At 32.0% G+C, this 20,330-nt stretch overlaps 1 protein-coding gene across 1 annotated transcript; it reads left to right on the top strand.

Annotated features, from left to right (window-relative positions):
• Nucleotides 1–15,488: 15,488 nt before the first annotated feature.
• Nucleotides 15,489–19,926, top strand: LOC110414022 (pentatricopeptide repeat-containing protein DOT4, chloroplastic-like). Its single transcript, XM_021425078.2, has 3 exons — nucleotides 15,489–17,807; nucleotides 18,271–18,371; nucleotides 19,553–19,926. Exons 1-3 carry the CDS (start codon nucleotides 15,936–15,938, stop codon nucleotides 19,623–19,625), a joined length of 2,046 nt encoding a protein of 681 aa, XP_021280753.1. The 5' UTR covers nucleotides 15,489–15,935; the 3' UTR covers nucleotides 19,626–19,926.
• Nucleotides 19,927–20,330: the final 404 nt, after the last annotated feature.

The following is a 20,330-nucleotide window of genomic DNA, read 5'->3' as shown; positions in this document are numbered from 1 at the left end:
TGCCTACATCCTCTTCCTTGCTGCCTAAAGAGTTTTAAATCCACCAAAGGAATGTACTTTTTAACCGGATCAAGCAAAACCCTCACAATCACTTTTTACCGAGCTCAAGCAAAAACCTTTACAATGACTTTTACCAAGAGCAAGCACGACCCTTATAGGTGCCTTTTAATGGAAGCAAGTACAATCTTCACTAACTTTTCAAGGCTAAGTTAGAACTTTTACAAGAGTGTGTACAAAGGAATAGCAAATAATGCCTCTCAAAGGCTGATGAGTTAATGCTTAAGCTTTTAATAAAATGGGTACAAGAATATTAACTCAATGAATATTAGAATATCGCTTTGAATGCTTGAAGGAAGACCAAAAATTGATTGTAAGAGAGGAAAAAAGACATTAAAGCTCTTCTGTAGGGTTTGAATGTTTTTCTCACTCTTCTCTTTCTTTCCTTTTCATTTTTTTATCAAGTATAATGCTTACTTTCATAGTCACAATCAAGGATAAAGCCGTTAAACATAAGAAAAGACTAATCTTAGCTATTGTTAAATGTTTGTAGTTGAGTATGGGAGTGTGCTAGTCGACTATGAATTTTCAAAATTTTGAATTAGGGCTTCAATAATCGACTATATAACCTTTGTAGTTGACCCTCTTCCAGATAGTACTCCATTTTCACATTCTAGCTTCAATAGTTGACTATGCCTTCCTCTGTAGTCGACTATGTTTGAGTTTCTTCAAGTTTGCACACATTCTACCAAAGGATTAACTACTTTTGCCTTGTAGTTGACTAGTGCTTCATTTTTTCAACATTCTTGTCCATTCTGCCATATGATCGACTTCCCTTACTTTGTGATCGACTACTGCTTCATTTCTTTCAACATTCTCATCCATGTAGTCAAATATTGAGCTGAAGAACATTTGCTTTTTGTTTTCTTAAGTTGAAAACTTAATGTTTGAAAGTTTTATGATATATTCCCAATATGATTGACTTTTTGAACATTTTTGAAGGCTTTAGGAGATTAAAAACATGAGTTGTGTCATTTCAAATGCTTGCAATTAATCTTTAAATAATCCGACAATTTTATCATATCAAAATATAACATATTTCAAGGCTAACAATCTCCTTTTTTTTTATATGACAAAATCATGGGCACAATTTTCATTTGAAATATCTTTTGAACACTCCCCCTAACTCTACTAGTCTCTAAGCCTTTGTTTGAAAACATTTAAGCTCAAGTGAAAAGGAATTTGAAATAATTTTCAATGTAATACCTCCCCCTCAACGTATGCATGATGTTGCTCAAAAAGTTTCAGCTTTAGATAAAAGCATCTCAATGCGGTCATAAGCCTTCTCTCCCTTTTTGTTATATCGAAAAGGTTTAGAAGTGTGAGCGTTAAACACTTAAGCTTAAGAGACAATGGTTAGTGAAAATCATTAAATAAATATGATCATTAGAAGCAATAACTTGTAACCATTTAAACAACCAACCATATAAAATAACAGCCATTCAAGATATGAAATAAGAATAATAGCCATTCATTTATAATCACAAACAAGTCACATATAGAAATTCATTCAAGTAACATAGTCATTCAAATCAAGTGTTTGATCATTAAATATGCCAAAAATATATATAAGATATTTATAAACAACTATAAACATAGATATGGAAGTATGAATATGATATGCATGAAGTTCAAGTGTGCGTCGACCAAGACTAATGTTTTCTTTTAGAAAGGAGTTGTGCAATGTGAGTTTTTAGGATTCTTGATGCTCAATAAGGCATTGAATTTTCTTATCAACATTGTCAAAGTGAGAAGAAATGGCATGATCAATAGTTGCAAATTTGGCCTCGAAGGTGTCTCAAAATATATCAAGGTGCCTAGCATTATCATCAACAGTGGTCATGATAGCATCAAGTAGAGCAATAACATTAGAATCACTAGAAGAACCGAATGGCATCGCATTTGAAGATGTTTTAGCTGGAGCTTGAAGAGTGATAACTCTATTATATAGTGTTATGTAGTCACATTTTGGGATATTAATATAGCTAAGTCCTTGTGTTTTAAATAGTTTTTAGACAACTTTTATGTTTTTGGTTGATTAGTTTAAAACATGTGAACTTATTTTAATTCATGTAATTTTAGCTGTTTTTCATGTTGAAAGCCCTATTTTGGTCCAATGCTGATTTAGTCCTTGTGCTTGTAGGTTTTCAATAGCATAAAGTTAGATGGTGTTGAACTATGCAATGGAGACTAAGTGCAGATTTTCAGTGAACATATTATGGTAATTCAGACATAACTCAAGCTACATAGATCCAATCAACTTGATTTGTAAGCCATAGGAAAGCTAAGAGGTAGACCTATAACTTTCATGTTTACTATTTTACCCATCTCAGACTCACGATATGAGAAAATAGTGTTACAAGATAAGGCATTGTGGCAGACAACACCAAGGCAGCACAAGAGGTAACATCACGGCCTCGTAGAGCTCAAGAACGCAGCGTCCAAGGGAGAATCATGGCACCAATACAAAAACCCAAGAGTCCAATGCAGCAGTGCCTAAGGAGGAGCACCATGGCATTGGTTAAGAAACCAACAAATATATATATATATATATATATAAGGAAAGAGAATCATGTTGCCCTTGGACCAAGGTCGCGGTGTTTTGAATTGGATTAAATGGTTTCAGCCATTTGGGAAATGAGTTTTTGAGGGTTTTCAGAGGTTATAAATATGTGATTTTCAGCAGTTGAGAGAGGAGGCTCAAAGAGGCAATAAATGATAGTTTTTGAGAGAAAAGAAAAGTCTCTCTAATGAAAGAAATGAAAAGAAATCGAAGACAATCAAAAATCAAGAATCGAAAGAGGCTTTAATATTTCTTTATTCTTCAATTTTTTTCTCATTATTTTGCTATAGAAATGATCTTTTCTCTTGATTTAATTATGTCTGCTATAAAAACAATAACAAACTAATTTTGTTTTATAGGATTATAGGTTATTTCATTATTTAGATTGAATATTTGATTTTTCCTTGCTTGGTATTAATGGATGAACCATGGTTTATTCAATTTTGTATTTATTACATTTCACTGCTTGATCACCAGCTGAAATGTCTTCAGTTTCTAAATGCAACTTGATAGAGAGAGTTTAGAATAAACCATTATTTTGAACAGCTTATGTTCGATTCACTTTGGAGTTAGGTGTCAGTTAAAATTCTACCACGCAAGTATACGTATCGAATAGATAGTATATTAGCAAGTAGAGTATCGATCCCGCAGGGAATTGATCTAAAAGTTTACTAAGTACTAAAATTATTGCAAATTAATCTTATCCAAACAATATCAAAATAATATCAAATCAAACTAAGTTATAGCAGAATTAAATTAAGAAAAATCAAAATAATAAATACTCAAATAAATATCAAATCAACAAGCCTAGGATTACAATATCCCTCACACTTCATCTAAATCTTACCTCTCTTCCTTAACTTATCTCAATGGTTTGAATTGCTAACCTAGAGTCCTAAATTATTTATAAGGGTCTCCCAACTCATCTTATAAAATATCTATTTTAACCAAAACACTTAATCCCTATGTGAATGAAATTAAAACAAACTCATTAAGTTAGGCTCTAATTTGGCTACATATGGCCTATAGGTATATCCCTACTCTATACCAAATCAATTAATATGATCATATGCTATCCATTTTAGTATACACTAAACTCCCTTTCCCAAGTTTGTTTAGGTTTCTAGATCAATTTAATTGGTGGCCATGCAATTAAAAGCATTAAGAACAAATTGGAATAAACAATTCAAATCCCATTGAAATAAGCAAGAAAGTGATTAAAATCTAGATTACATGTGAGTTCAATTGCAATCCTAGAAAATAAATTAGTTCATAATATCTAATAAAGACAATATCCAAAGAAATTTAGCCATGAATCCAAGTCAAAGAAAAATAGAAAAAAACACAAAGGTAAGAGAGAAAACTAATAGTTAGATGTATGATCTTGTTCTCTCTCCAATTCTCTTGTTTCCTTGCTTTGTTCTTGGCTCCAAATCTCCAAAATAGTTTCTTGCTGCCTCCTTTGCTGCCTCTCTTGCTGCCTCAAAAATCTCTGAAAAAGTCTCCTTAAATAGGCTCCAAATAACCTAATTTGCGTGAAATTCCGTTAATATCCTTTTTTTTTAGGGAAGTCGCGCAGAGCTGCGGCGCTACTTCTCCAGTGCCGCAGCGCTGCGGCGCTACTTCTCCGTGCTGCAGCGCTGCGGCGCTACTTCTCCAGCGCTGCAGCACTGAGCTCTCTGGAATTTTGTATGTGTGCTTCCTTTCATCAACGCTGCAGCCTTGTTCTCCCAGTGCTGTGGCAGTCTATCAACTTCAAACATGAGTTTCACCCTGATATGTTAGAACTGGGCAAAGTAGTAAACATAAAAGTTTTATCCCTGTCTCTTAACTTTCCAATGGATTAAAAATCACATCAATTGGACTTCTGGATTGAAAGATTTGCTCCAAATACTGCATCATGTTCAGTCTTTACATCCTGCTGCAGTGGTCCGAATTGACAAATGTTTTGACCATGATCCAGTCATAACTGGGCCAATTGGTGAACATAAAAATTGTTTCCTTCTTCTTATAATTTGATTGGTCAAAGAATCACCTCATTTGGAGTTTTTTAGAAAGAGATATGGTCAAAATATTGAAACATATACGAATGAAGCTATCACCATACTTGCACTGATTTTCATCAAATGAGTCTTTTTCAAATTTCCTCAAAAATCCATAGGAGAAATTAGCAATAACTACTCTTAAAGTAATTTAAAATAAATAACCTAAAATTTAACTAAATAAACTTAAATTAATCACTTAACAAATAATCAAACTTAAACTAAAAAAAACACCTATAATGCTAAAATTCGAACATAAAATCTCAAAGATCTAGCTACTTAAGCTCCCAAAATGAGTCAAAATAACTCTAAATAATAGAGTTATCATTAGGTGATAGTTTCGTATTTAAGATAGACATATACCTAAATACCTTAGGCAACCATATTAGAATACGATTGTGATGAACCTTTTTTAATTAGTTTGCATAGACATATGGAATTAGTTTCGAAAAGATAGATGTACATGATCTCGACAAAGACTTGTACATAATATGGATTCTAGGTTAACCATGTATTCCATTAATCTACGTTAAAGAAAATGATTAAATTCAAATAAAATTTTGAATAATACCATAATCCTAGGTTTTGAATTAATATCTTTCTTAGTGACATCTTATTTTTTGTTAATTATTTAGTTAATTAATTATTCATAGTTTAATTAATCATTTGAAATTGAGTGCTTGGATAAGATTACTTTGTTATAAATTTGATACTTAGTGAAAAATAGACACAAATCTCTGTGGAAACGATACTCAACTTACCTTTATGTTATTTGTATGGCCACGTGCACTTACGTGTATTAATCTGACAATAAGGTGTAGCATCTTAACCAGTATTATCATCACCTTCACTAGCTCTAGCTTGCCATCCCCTCTTGTGAACCCAAGTACTCATCTCAACTATTAGGAAATTGAGAATATGGTGCCTTGGAAAGCAAGTATATTCTCATGTTTAATTTCATTTAATTTATTTGTAATGAAAATACATTTTGATAATAAGACAAAGAGCTTGTTTTAAGTAAGCATTCATTATCTAGTTATTAAGATACCATGATTCTATTAAGAGTAAGCATTCATTATCTAGTTATTAAGATACCATGATTCTATTAAGATATTAAAATACATTTGTATGAAGAATCATATATAAGAGATATGTATTTTAATTGAATCTAAAAATTATTCACAACCATATAGTAAAGCTGGTCACTTTATTATTTTAAGGCTGGAGTGTCCAGATTATTTCCAATGTAACGACTGTGATTCACTTCAAGGGAATGATGAGTCTTAAATCATCAGAATGGTTAACTTCGAGTAATGACACTATAACATGAACTAGAATCAAATAAGAATCAAATTTAAGCTTGACTGTTACTTAAATTTTGATCTCACACTTATGCACTTACTTATAGTAAAATCGAATCCTTATGGATAGTGAACTTGTGTTTTGTCTCCTTATAATCTTTAACAAACCATAGTATCATAAAGCGTTGATCTAGGCTCCGTATATTGGGATTATAATCGAGATGAACATCTAGGAACATATAGTCAAATAATGGAGTTCATAGCATTAACATTACTTCTAGCAATTTTAAGAAGATTGGTGATTAATTTGGGCCCAGTGAATTGATGAATTAGCTGCTTATCACATCTTGATACTCAAAAGATTAGATATAGAGTATTGAATCATTAATTGGATGAAATTTGAGACTATGGGACAAAATTGACATACAGGGTAAAATGATAATTTTATTTTTTGTTATTGGATGGTTATGAGGGTTCACAATATGAGGTTTGTAATTGGACAACTAATAATTAATATCAAGTATTGAATCATTTATTGTAATTATAGTTAATCCAAAAGTGCAGCCATGAATCTATGGTGGAATAATTTCGTGGTTAATAAGCTTGAACTATCTTAATGTGATTAAGAATAATTCTAAGTTTATTGGAGCTTGGAATATCTATGTCCAAATCGTTCCCCCTTTAACTTTGTAGAATTCAACTTGTTTAAGTTAGAATGCATGTTTTATTTGATTAATTAAATTGTGTACATAACTGACAACTTTAACATGTTTTATCTTAATTTAGATAAGAAAATATGTTTGTCTTACTTTAGAAAAGAAAACATATTTGTCTTAATTTAGACAAAAAGTCATGTTTGTCTTAATTTAGACAAGAAAACATGTTTGCTTTAATTTAAGACAAGAAAAATATGTTTTGTATTAATCTAGACAAGAAAATATATTTGTCTCAATTTAGACAAGATAACATGTTTTGTTTCAATTAAAGATAAGAGTTGTCTTAAATTATGATAATGCTAAGAGAATCCTAGCATAATGAATCTAGATATCCATGTTGATAAAAGGAAACTCCAATGTTGACTAGCATTCTTTTATTTATTATTAATTTTTTTAATAAAGATGGATAGTAATAAAATAAGAGTTATTATTCAACATGGAGTTTTATTTTATCAAGAACTCTAAATGATAATTAAAGAATTAAATTTTTTAATTTTTTAATTTTAATTTTTATAATTAGAGCATGATTAATGCATCCATAACTTTAAATGGATAATCAAGATTGATTCAAAAGTATTTGATTTTGATTAAACCTTTGATGCAAGGCTTTTAATAAAAAGAGAAGAGATTGGAAGAAAAGAAATGTCCTTATCTCTCTTGAGAAAGTCTCTATAGCCACTTCTTTCCCCCTCGTTTGTTGCACCTCTCTTTCTCTTTTCCAATCTTGGCTGATTTCTTGAAAGAAAAATAGTTATTAATCTTTAAGAAGAAAAGAGAGTAAAATCAATTGTCATCTTGTAATCTAGGATTCCACACCTGGTTTAGTCAAGGTTCAAGTTGAAAGCATTCTTGAAGAATAAGTGGTAAGTTTGTTTTATTGAGAAATGAATCGTTGGTATGGTAGTGAATTTACTAAAATTCACTAGGTATCCAAAAATAAGAATTGTAAAATAAAAAGTACGTTTATTTTTTTTAATAAATTTTTATTTTTTAAAATGTGATTATGTTACTTGCAATATGAATGATGAGTTTTTCCACTTGTGTAATTGGATTACTTGCTTCCTTTATAAAAGAAAATTTTTCAAATTCATACTTTACACAAACACATCAATCTACTTAGATCTGACTCCATCAATTTGTATCAGAGCAAAGTTTATTACAAGTTTTGTTTCCTATATCTATTATGTATGGTTGGCACATTGGCATGTATTGAATTATCTTGATGTGATCAATGTATGGTTGTACATTATGATGCATGATTCAAGGTTTTTGTCAAATTAATTGTCCTAAAAAATTTTACTTATAACTTTTTTTCTTTTGGCTATGTAAGAAGGGTGACTTATCATTGCCATGTTCCTTTCTTAATTTTTTTTATTTTTCCTTAGATTTTTATAACTACGAAAAGCTATGTAATTTTAATATTTCTTGATGTAGTTAGTGCATTCATGGAGAAAAAAGATGAAAGTCAAAAGGAAAAAGGCAATTAGGTAATATTTGAACTTTTTATTTTTTTTATGGCCATTAATATTTTTCTAAGAAAAATGAATTTTTCCTGTATCAATTTCCTTTTTAAGAAAAAGAGATTTTCTTACATTAAAATTCTAGTTTTATAAAAAATATTTTTTGCTAATAAAATATTTTTTTTTAAAAAAAGGAAGGGTTGGGTGTGATGTTGGGCAGCACGGCTCCTTGCTGTGTGCTACTAGGCAACACACAAGTGCTATTCCTTTTTTTAAATAAATATTTTTTTTTGAGAATTAATACTTGTTTTTTCTTCAAAAATATTAATTTTAGAAATTTAAACTTTTAGTCTTGGATTGAAAAAAATAATTTTTATTTTGGTATTAATTAATGAGATTAAATAATTACACATTTAAATTAATTTCAAGTTAGATTAAAAACTAAAGAAAAAATTTTTTTAGCCATTAATCAAAAGAGTACCAAATGCATATGATCCAAGTAAGCAAGATATAAGATAATTACAAGTTGTAAATTTTTTTAAGATGGACATTAATGTGGCTTATTATTATATATATTTATATGTATCTGTACAAATGATATAAGATATTATTTGTATGTTTGAAATCATGTCATCTAGAATTAAGGTGCCAACCTTCCTTAAGAAATGCCATGCATATATTATACATTTTAGTTTAAAAAGAGTCTTATACATTGAGATACATAATGAATATAGAAAAATAAATCACATCTAGACAATATAGTAACCCATTAGGAGCATTTTAATAATTTTTTTACATAATCGGGTTTTTAAACGAGTTCGGGTAATTATCGAGTAGTGGGTATGTGTTCAAGTTTGAGATAAAGTAGTAAATTTTAAAAATATTTGAATAATTATAGAGTTCGAGTATCTCATTTACTAATCGGGTTCGAGTTCTGGTTCGGGTACCTTAAAGTTAACGAATACCTTACCCGTTGACATCCTTAGTAAATCCCATTCATGAATTTCATTTTAAACTAAATTGCATGGTCTCAAAGGAAAAATGCACAGTTGTTATTAAGGTTCCTTGTTTATTTGCTTGTTCTCGTCTTATGTCCTTCACTGAGTTATGATCAACGTTTCAAAATTGCATGTTTTGGTTTTCAAATCCAAAGGGAGCTACACCATAAGGTGAGGAGTCTAACCCATATCCCTTAGTTGGTAGCTATGCTTATGGCATTCGATAGCAGCCTTACACTTGAGTCTTCCACTGTATGAGTTATGAGTTTTGATATATGTGGATAGTTCAGTAAAGACTTGATTTAGCCATGAGGTGGCATATTGATAAGATTTGCACATTGATGTATATAGCCACCTAGTGATCTATGTGGCTGCTCTATATTAAAGATAATGCAGATCCATGTGAGGATAGATGTAAATACACAGGTTGTGATATATGTATGTGTGTGTGTGTGTACGTACACATACACACACCTATATGTATATTTGTGTGTATGTATATGTATATGTACATATGTATACATACACACTTATAGACGTGCGAATGTGTGTGTATATACATATATATATACGTACACATATACAAATCAATATACATACATATATATGTGCGCGCGTGTGTATATATGTATATATATACACATACACATGTATAAGTATATGTATATGTGTCTATGTATATATACACATACACATGTATGTATATATACACATACACATGTATGTATGTGTATGTATATGTATGTACATATACATATACATACATACATGTGTATGTTATGAGGTTCACATGGGTCTTGTGGGCCTAGTTTATTGGGCTCATGTGTCAATTGCAGTCTAAGATTAAGTCTTGACAATATCGATATCTTATTCAAAAATAACGATATGAACAGAATATTATGTTCTCTTTCGAAAACACACCCAATTGGCTCACTTTTTCTTTTTACTTTCAAAAAAAATTAATGGTCATAAAATATGGGATTTTCTAAGAAATAAACTTTCAAAAATTTAAACAAAAAGCATTTATCAATAGCTCACCAAGCTAAATTACTTTTCTATCCTAGCATGAAAATGAAGGGTGTCACGACCCAAATCGAGGAGCCATAACTGTTGCACAAGTCCAACAAGTAAGGCTCGTGAGACCCCGAGCAAGTCTCAAAAATTTGAATTAAATCCGATTACACAACAAATAGCTAAGGATTTTCACATCAACATATTCATAAAATAACTTAAATTCAAATATATATAAATTATTCCTTGGCACATAGTTCATACGTAGCATTTGACATTATATATATATGAATAAGCCATACCTTGGCTAATAAAGCATACAACCCTTAAACAAATTTAAATGGCAACTCGGTGCCCACACATATCCCAAAAACAGATGGATAGAAAGCCAAAATCCGAAAGTGGAAACTAATACATCACAGTCTCAGCAGAATGGACCCATTGGATAAAAGGCCTATTAGATGCCAAAACTGGTCTGTCAAAGGATGACATTAGCCACACACTATCTAGTGGCTTATTTATCTACACATGGTACAAACAAATGGATAAGTAATCTAATATTCAGTGAGGGGTGCAAATAAATCAAGTATATTAGTGCCAATAAATGTATACATACATACATATATATATTGCATTCTCAATGAAACCAAAGTATTCAAATAAGCATCTCCAACATTAAAGGCATATCATTCATCCTTAAAAGTATTCCACAAATTTTACAAATCACATTTATGCTACTATGTCTCCATAAATAGGGCATAATGAATTAAACTTACCCTTGAAGCCATTTTAAAGTTAATCTCTATAGGCACACCATAGTTGCCAAGGTATCACATCGAGTCCAAACTTATCTCTGCCTACTCGAGGCTATATCATATGCTTATAGTTCAAATTGTAGTCATTGAGTGGTACTCTCTGAACATAAACAAATCACATACTCTGACCAATCGATGGGGTCAAATCACACTCAAGTCTAAGTCGCTGATAGATAGTCAAATCAAGCATGGTGCTAAAGTGATCGACAAAAAGTTAGATCACGTTTAGAGCCGAAACATCCAATGTAGAACAAATCACGCTCAATGCCAAAGCAACTAGTGGAGGATTAAAGTCATCATCAGAAATTACTCAATGGATGGCATCCAACCATTGCAGGAGGGAATCACAAATGGGATATAAACTACTGTCCTTGCTTACCACCAACCCTATAAACATAAAATATAGTCACAAGGATTAAGACTCCACTCAACCTTAAATCAAATCAATGTTCGAAATTCTCATTATCAGACAAAATACAAATCCATAATTAAATACGTCATGCATTTGATATCACACATATATATACACTCCATTCGCATTAAAGATCACATTTAATGACCTTTAGATTCTAATTAGCTCGATATCATTTCTAAGTGCCATTAATCCTCCAAGGCATCAAACACCCATAATCCACTAAAAGGTTAATTGTCTTAAGTAAACTACTTTTAGACATTCATCATTTTCGTTAGACCTTCTAGTCTAAGCTTAAACTTATGCCACTATATGGCTTGCGCTAAGGCACACATGCACATCACATATAATATATACAATTTAGTAGCCTAAGCATATCCATCTAGGCATTTACACACACACGCGTATACATACATATATATATATATATTTCAATCACGTATCATGGCAATGCATTATTCAGTGTGTGATGCATTACATGTATTTATTCAAACAAATAAACCCATTCACTGTGACAAACAAAGGTAATTCCACAACCAAGTGGAGTTTTCATGCAACCAATGGTTCTCTAACTCACCAACCTGTTAGTAGCTCTATTTTTCCCTTGAACAAATCAGATTAACAATTATTTCTTAACTTTCAAAAGTTCCCAACATTTCAAACTAGGCCTTATTCCAACTACTCATAGTTATAAAACCTAGGTTTCAAATCTTAAGTTCAAAAGGCTTAAATCTTTATTTTTAATGCCGGGTTACTCAAATCTCAGCTCTAAATTTCGAGCAAACTCAAAAGGGAGAGTATACCCAAGCTAAAATAAATGGGTTTCTAGGTTATAAACCATTTAAATAAAATTTTAATTAGTGAAAATGTTTAATCTTACCTTTAGAATGATTTTCCAAGCTCCAATCCACTTCAAACAAGCTCCAAATCCCATTTAGGGTTTAGGGTTCAAAGGGTGGAGAGTGGGGAGAGTTTCTTTTTTGTTTTAAAATGGGTAGACACCTGAAATCCCCTTTTTATTTTGCATTTTTGAGGTAATCTATCAATAGATGGGAAGCATCTATCGATAAATCTCGCTAAAATTTTTAAGTATTGACCTTCATTTATCGATAGATTTTTTGAGTCTATCGATAGATGGTGCATTGGACCTTTTTATATTTTTCCCATTTAGCTATCTATTTATAGATTTCGCGAATCTATCGATAAATACTTCTCATATGGTTTCCCTTAAATTCGTATAGCTATCTATCGATAGATTTCACAAATCTATCAATAGATTCCATCCAGATCACTTCCTATAATGCTCAGGTGGACACCTATCAATAGTTACGATCCACTTATTCATAAATATTCATCCAACTTGTTTTTTCCCCTTGCCTTTTATCATGTATCTATCGATAGATCATGCCTAAAGTTCAAATTTCCACTTCTTTAAGTCCCCAAACTCACTCCTTGAGGCACCTAATTCATTTCCATCCAATACCCACATTTCAAACATTCATGTAACTCAAAATTCTTTAAACATGTACTCAAATATAAAATCAAATCTCTATCTAAACTTTAAAATTCAAGATTTATCAAACTCTTCTCTAAAATTTCTGCCTAAGTGCCATAAAGCATGCTTCCATATACTTAACATATTCAACATATCTTCAAAATCCTCAAATACACAATAAATTCTAAGATTAGTCTCCACACATAGGCATATTCTCAAACCTCTAAACATATACATCACAATTCAAATCAACTCTTCAAATAACTTAATCAATATTTCCATATTCCATAATCAAAGTCAAGGGTGTTATAAAGGGTTTCACACAAAGAAACTCCAACAACAAAAGGATGAGAGTGTACCCAGAAATGGGAAAAGGACAATTACACCTTTACAAGTTGAAACTCAAGGTAGTTAGAATCCATGTCATATGCAAAAAAAAATGCTTTTTTATTTCTTGTAAGTGTAAACTTGTGCTATTATATGATTGATGGATAGTTTTTGTGCAAGAAATATTTAATGATAATATTTCTTTTTGTATAACCAACAACTTGTATAATATAATATGCTACAAACTTGCAATGGATGGATACGTTTTGTGATTTTTTGTCAATGTAAACTTTTGCAACAATTTTGATGATACCTATATGGTATACCAACTTTATAGTTCACTTGCTTAATAAAAGCAATTAAACCTTTTTCATAGTTTAACAAATTTATACTTCAGTTGCTTATCAAAATTGGTTAAGCCTTTTTTATAGTTTAGTAATTATATACTTCAGCTGCTTAACAAAATTGATCAAATCTCCTATATAGTATGACAATTTTATACTTCACTTGCTTAAGAAATTTAATCAAGCATTTTTATAGTATAGCAATTTCATGTAAACTTCATACCTTTCCTAATCCTTTTCCAATTTCACAAGATCACCATGATTACTAAATAACTCTTCTCCTCCACAAGTCAATAATAAATTAAGATTCTAAATAGAGTAAAGCTGTAACAATTTGCATTAATTTTCTTAAAACAGAAGATTGACATCCACGTCAATCTAATTCATATAACATAAAACAAAATTGTAAAAAAAAATGTACAAACCAACAACATAAAAAAAAATTTTCATTTTCAACTGGTTTGCATCCTCACATAACAAAATCAATTTTTCTCCTTCATGAACCACATAGGAGAAGAAAGTTTCTACAATATTCATCATCCTTAATACCTCATTATCCTTTCTCAATTCTACATTCTCCCTTTTTCGGTCATATATAAGAAATCTAACCCTTTATGTCTTTTTTTCATTATGCAGCCCAAAAAACCCCACAATCTATGGCTTACGATCAAAATATCATTATGAAACCCTAGGTATCCAAATGCGTCAAACACTACCAAGTATTAAGAAAAACAATAGAAGAATTTTACCTTGTACTTGGGATAACTATAAACCGACGCCCTTGGTTCGATTGTTTCCAAGTTGTTCATCTAGGAGATTTCATTTTACAAAAACAATAAACCAGTTCTCCTTCGTAGTTGCATTCAACCTTGGTTGCTTATATTTTTTTACTTGGATCCAATATCTTTCTACATGAATAGATAAAATGGAGGTTGAAGACAACTCCTTAACACATGAAACTTTAGATAATAAAGGAAGAAGGAGCAAAAAACGATTCTAAGTTTTCAATCGACTATAATATCAAACCAATTTCAAGAAAGGGAAAAAGATATGTAGAATGAACCTGTTTCTCCCAAATCGATTTCCCCAAATCCAATTTTTTTTTTACCTTAATTTCACGTTTTAACCAACCAATTAGCCTTTGATATGTGGTGGGTAAAAGGGAAAAAAGGGGTAAATTTCCACATCGACGACAAAAGGTTCCATGTCAACTACCCTTCCAAATCCTTGTTAGCAACCACTTTCTTACATCAAGTCACATCATATACCATGTATAGAGCAAGTTTTTTTGAAGAAAAATATTTTTCAAAATCAAGTAAGAATGAAAATCATAAATTGATATTACATGGTTCAGATGTGACAGTAAAATTATTTATCCATAAACTCTATGAGGAATATAATATAGTGATTGGACTGATTAATAAATATTGTAATGAAAAGGATTTCAATAATAATTCTTTTCTCTATAGAAGTCCGTGGCAATGTGTTGATGGACATTATCACAATTAGTGGGTAAATAAGGTTTCTTAATTGATTTAGGAAACTAAATGATAATATTAGATTAAATGAAAGTCTAAATAAAATATTAGTTATGAGATGACATAGAATTGAACTCATAGATATAAAATGATCCCTAAAGATCCCATGTATATATTTTTTAAGTTTTATATACAAGACTTGTTCAATTATGGATTAGGCCTAATGGATCCAAGTACCTTTTGGAAGCCGAACATTTGAATGGTTGTTGAGATATTTTTATTTTTCATATATAATTATTTTATGATATAGGTTTTGTATTAAATAACAAATGTTGTTATTAAATTTAAAATAAAAAATCTGCTTTTCTCAAAACTATCATAATATTCATAATTTATCACTAAAATAAACTAATCCACGAACATAAAAAGGAATTAAAACAAGAATGGTTGGTTACCCATCGTTACTTCTCTCTCAAAGTTGCTTTTCTAACCCTGTAGAGAAAAAATTGCGAGCTGAGAGTGGTAGGATTAAGCATGTGAGTAGAAAAGAAAGGGGAATCTTCAAAGGTGCTTACGTGGAGGTAAGTAAGTGTGTGGATTGGTTTGGATTGGCCTGATCCAAATATCAACAAGGGCGAATCCGACGCGGATGGGGTCAGGCAAACTTTTGTGAGCTCCAAGCTTCTGCAGGCCAGTAGAATAGCGTTGGACTGAACTCGGTGGAGAAGATGGAGCCGAGCCGATTCAGCTGTCAATACTTCCCTTCCCTATTGCTTGACGACGGCATTGCTGGAACGCCTTCAACACCAGAGTTAAGTGCTTTCTCCTTTTTCAACTTGATGATGATGATGGTATAGCCATAGGAATTAGAAATTCAGAACAGAAAGTAAACAAGACAGGAGAAAGAGAAAACAAAATGGATGTGCTTCCTCCTTCAATTGATATACACATACCTTTCGACAAACCCAAATGTGAACATCCTCGTTGTCGTGCGAGTGCCTCTCTGAATCTGAATAAGTTGGAGTTGACCCATCAGCTGGTCCACGAAATTCCCCTTTCAACATCAAATACGTTCGCCTGGAACCAGTTGATCCAAACCCATCTCTCCAAAAAGCAACTTCGACAAGTCCTCTCTGTTTATCATGGGATGATGCTTCGAGGTGTCCGTCCCGACGAGCATACTCTCCCCCGCGTCTTAACCGCTTCTCGTCTCTGCACTAACTTATCTTTCGGGAAACAAGTTCATGCCCATGCTTTCAAGCTTGGCTTCTCCTCCGACCTCTATGTCATCACTGCTTTAATGGAAATGTACGGTCGTCTACACGGTGTTGACGCTGCAAAATGGGTGTTGGATAATGCCCCTAATACCAATTCTGTTGCTTGGACTATACTAGCTAAGTTGTCCTTGATAGACAATAAACCCCACTTGGCATTTGAAATATTTGACCAAATGCTTCGATTGAAGGCTGACATTGATCCAATAGGATTGGCAACAGCTATTGGCGCATGTTCCCTCTTAAAGTCCCTGCAACAGGCAAGAAACGTGCATCAGATTGCTAGGGACTGCGGGTTTGAATTTCATCTACTTGTCAGCAATTCACTCTTGAAAATGTATGTTGATTGCGATGGTCTGGAGGAAGCTCGATCTTTTTTTGATGCAATGCCATCCAAAGATGTTATTTCATGGACAGAGATGATTCGTGGGTATGTCAAGAAGGGGGGCTATAATGAGGGCCTCAAATTGTTTCGCCGAATGATTAGGGCTGGAATAAAACCTGATTCTCTTACAATTTCTAGCATTCTTCCAGCCTGTGCAAGAGTACCAGCTCATAAGCAAGGGAAGGAACTACATGCCTACTTGTTTAGGAATGGAATAGATTTGAATCCCACGGTCCAGAATGCTATCATGGATATGTATGTCAAATCAGGATTCATTGAATTAGCTTCAACTGTTTTCATGTGCATGATGGAGAGAGATATTGTCTCTTGGACTATAATGATATTGGGCTATAGCTTGCATGGACAGGGAGGGCGGGGACTAGATTTGTTCTTTGAGATGGAGAAAGAATCCAGCCTAGAAATAGATGAATTCACATATGCTGCAGTTCTCCATGCCTGTGTTACTGCATGCAGGGTTGATGTAGGAATGTTTTACTTCAATTGCATTCAAGCACCTACAGTCACTCATTGTGCTCTGATGGTAGCTCTTCTAGCTCGTGCTGGACTCTTTAACGAGGTACAGGCCTTCATTGAGGAACACCAGATTGTAAATGATGCAGAGGTACTAAGAGCTTTGCTAGATGGGTGCAGGATCCACCAGCAACTAAAAATTGGTAAACAAATTGTTGAGCAGCTTTGTGAGTTGGAGCCCCTAAATGCTGAGAACTATGTGTTGCTGTCAAACTGGTATGCTGACAATGCAAAATGGGACATGGTTGATAAACTAAAGTTAACAATCAGAGACATGGGTTTGAAGCCTAAAAGAGCATATAGTTGGATAGAGTTTCGAAGTAAAGTTCATGTGTTTCGAACAGGGGATGTTTCCCACCCGAGATCTGAGATGATATATTGGGAGTTGCAGCATTTGATGAAGAAAATGGAAGATGAAGGGCGTAGACCTAGTTCAGTGTTTAGCCTTCATGATGTGGATGAAGAACGTGAATGTATTCATATTGGACATAGTGAAATGTTAGCCATTTCTTTTGGGCTTATCAGTACACAAGGGAGAGAAACTATTCGTGTCACAAAGAATCTCCGAGTATGCCGAAGCTGCCATGATACTGCAAAGGTTATATCTAAGATAGTCGAAAGAAAAATCATAATAAAGGATCCAAATTGTTTCCACCATATTCAGGATGGAGTCTGTTTATGTGGGGATCTTTGGTGATTTGATTTTTCACCCTTTATTATTCTTCATTCATCCAACTCTCTAGATCTCAGTAGCTTTGACTGCAGCAAGATTAACCATTTCTGTTTATTGGTACTTGGTTAAAATATTAGAAAAATTTATAATTTTTTAATTTTTCCGAAGAGCCCTTTTCTTTCTATTATATCCAATTGAGCATCTAAAGTATTACTTTTGTTTCATTAAACTCTTACTTTACCTGAAAACTATTAAAATCTGTCATTTCTTCTATGTAGTATGTAAGTGGTCATTATATTTGTCAAATCAATATCCAAATGGCAAAAGTATGAAAATTCAGGCTTCATTTGGAATGCTTAAACAAATCTCTTTGTACTTCCTCCTCCAGCCTCCGCCCTTGGATTTCTCCGTCGGTTCGGTTTGGGCCTCCTCTCTTAGTGCTGTCTGCATCCTCCCATGGCAAACTCTTTTCTCCCTCAGCCATTTCAGGTATCGTCTGCTCTCCTTCCTTCCTCAGATTTGTGCTGAACTTGGGATTGAAAATGGCTATAACTTTTGTTTAAACTTGCTTTTGAGTGAATAGAAAGAAAGAAGAAAATTCTTTAGATTTTGATTTCGAATTTTACTTTTTGTTTTGGGTTTCTCTCATTTTATTTGAAACAAAAATGGAGCATTAAATTGTGTTTTTGGCAAATTCATTAAAGTTTCATTCTTTTTTTTAATAAAAAAAACTGTTATATTAGATTGAGTTATTTGATTAAATAAGTAGGCTTTATTTCGTTGAATCAAGTTTTAAGTCTATTATTAATTGTGATATTGATGCCAAATAAACCAACTGCCATTGATTTTCAATCATTGTGGATCAATTTTTGTGTAAAAGTTGACGTAAAAGATGTAACTTTTAAGTTTATAGTGATTAGTTTTTAAGTTTATAGTGATTAGTTTGGTACAAAATTAGGATTAAAGTTCACTCCTTGATGGCTTTCCCAATAGTTTCTAATGATGTGAGATCTACAAACTTCTCAATTGAAACTTGGTTGAGTTTTTTCTGTCTCCTTTTTTTTAGTTTATATGGGTTTTAATTTGTCATATCTGTGTTGAGTGTTAGTGTAAGTCTTGCAAGTCAATTGATTTTGTACTTGTAAACTACTATATTAATTAGTTATATTTTATGTTAAATATTTTATGAATATTTTATATAATATGTGAAGTATTTCTTTAATTATGAGTTTACTTATAAAAAGCCATTCAAGACTTATAAGATTATAAAGTCCTTGGAACATAATGACCTTACAAAAAAAATTATAAAAGTTATAATTATGAGATTTATATACATCAAGGCCTTGTTCCTAAATATGTTCCTGGTTATTGTATTGTCAAGAATAAGTGCATTGACAATACTTAAAGACTAGTACGTGTTAAACCTTTTTATTTTGAAAGTAAGCAACCAATCTCATAGATTGAAGTATGTGAAATACTTGAGAATAGTATGTAAGTGCTTCTTAAGGAAGAAATTAACTGAACATGTTCTGCTATGAGAGTTTTATTTGGCATTTCACTCAAGTGTCTATGAAAATACTCTCATGTGCCAGTAGTGTAAGTAATTCTTAGATTTGTGATATCAGGCCATCTTGTTTGTGAATTGTTATACTTTGATTTCACTTCTATAGGTCTAAAGGCGATCAGATGCCTAAACATGGAGCTTTTGGGTATGGCATGAAGCATGCAAAGATGAATGAGTAGTCCAAAGAGGATTCATCACCTTAAGTGATTTGAATGGGACATATTTCATTTACTCCTAGCTTATATTGACTAAAAGTCTTTTGCTAAGGTAATCTTGATAAGTCAATACGGAAGCTGCAATACTAATATGAATAAGTTAGAAAGTAGACACCAAGTCAGACTTTTTATCTATTCAAGATATATGATGAAATGATCGAATTACTATACACTGAAAGGTTAGTCAAATCATATTGGCTCTCCTAACATTTGTGTGATCATAATGTATTATTAGATACTACTCATGATCTATAAATATAAATATAAATATAAATTTTTAATTAAATTAATTTATATTTATTGTCAACATATCAAGGACCTATAAGTCACACACCATAAGATGACAATATAAAATTAAAATGGAATTGGTATTTAATTAGGAATTAGGAATTTCAAATATGGATTTCATTAAATCGTTTAATTAAGTGGAAGGATTAAAATGTAATAAACCAAAAGTTGGATCAACATTTTAATCTAATTGTAAATACTTTTTATATGTATGTCGCACTTTGCAAGAAAAAAGTGAGAAAAGATGACAAAAAAATAAAAGGGAAAAACCCAAGCCTTAGGTGTCGTTTTCTTAAGAAAAATTTTTCTTGTCTTCTTTTAAAGACAAAAACAAATAATCTATGAGAGATGAGATTTTTCAAAAATCTTGCCTACTAGCAT

The sequence above is a fragment of the Theobroma umbraticum genome, unplaced genomic scaffold, assembly GCF_002168275.2.
Source record: "Theobroma umbraticum cultivar Fairchild unplaced genomic scaffold, ASM216827v3 scaffold_4.1, whole genome shotgun sequence".
NCBI lineage: Eukaryota > Viridiplantae > Streptophyta > Magnoliopsida > Malvales > Malvaceae > Theobroma > Theobroma umbraticum.
Note: the sequence above shows the minus strand (reverse complement) of the source record. Positions and strands in the feature narration are given on the sequence as shown.

What these genes read in the sequence shown, in the direction of transcription:
- LOC110414022 (XM_021425078.2), top strand. Translation starts at nt 15,936, where the DNA reads ATGGATGTGCTTCCTCCTTCAATTGATATACACATACCTTTCGACAAA. An exon ending in GCTGCCATGATACTGCAAAG is followed by an intron (nt 17,808 to 18,270) that starts GTTATATCTAAG and finishes TTCCTCCTCCAG; the next exon opens with CCTCCGCCCTTGGATTTCTC. An exon ending in TTCTCCCTCAGCCATTTCAG is followed by an intron (nt 18,372 to 19,552) that starts GTATCGTCTGCT and finishes TCACTTCTATAG; the next exon opens with GTCTAAAGGCGATCAGATGC.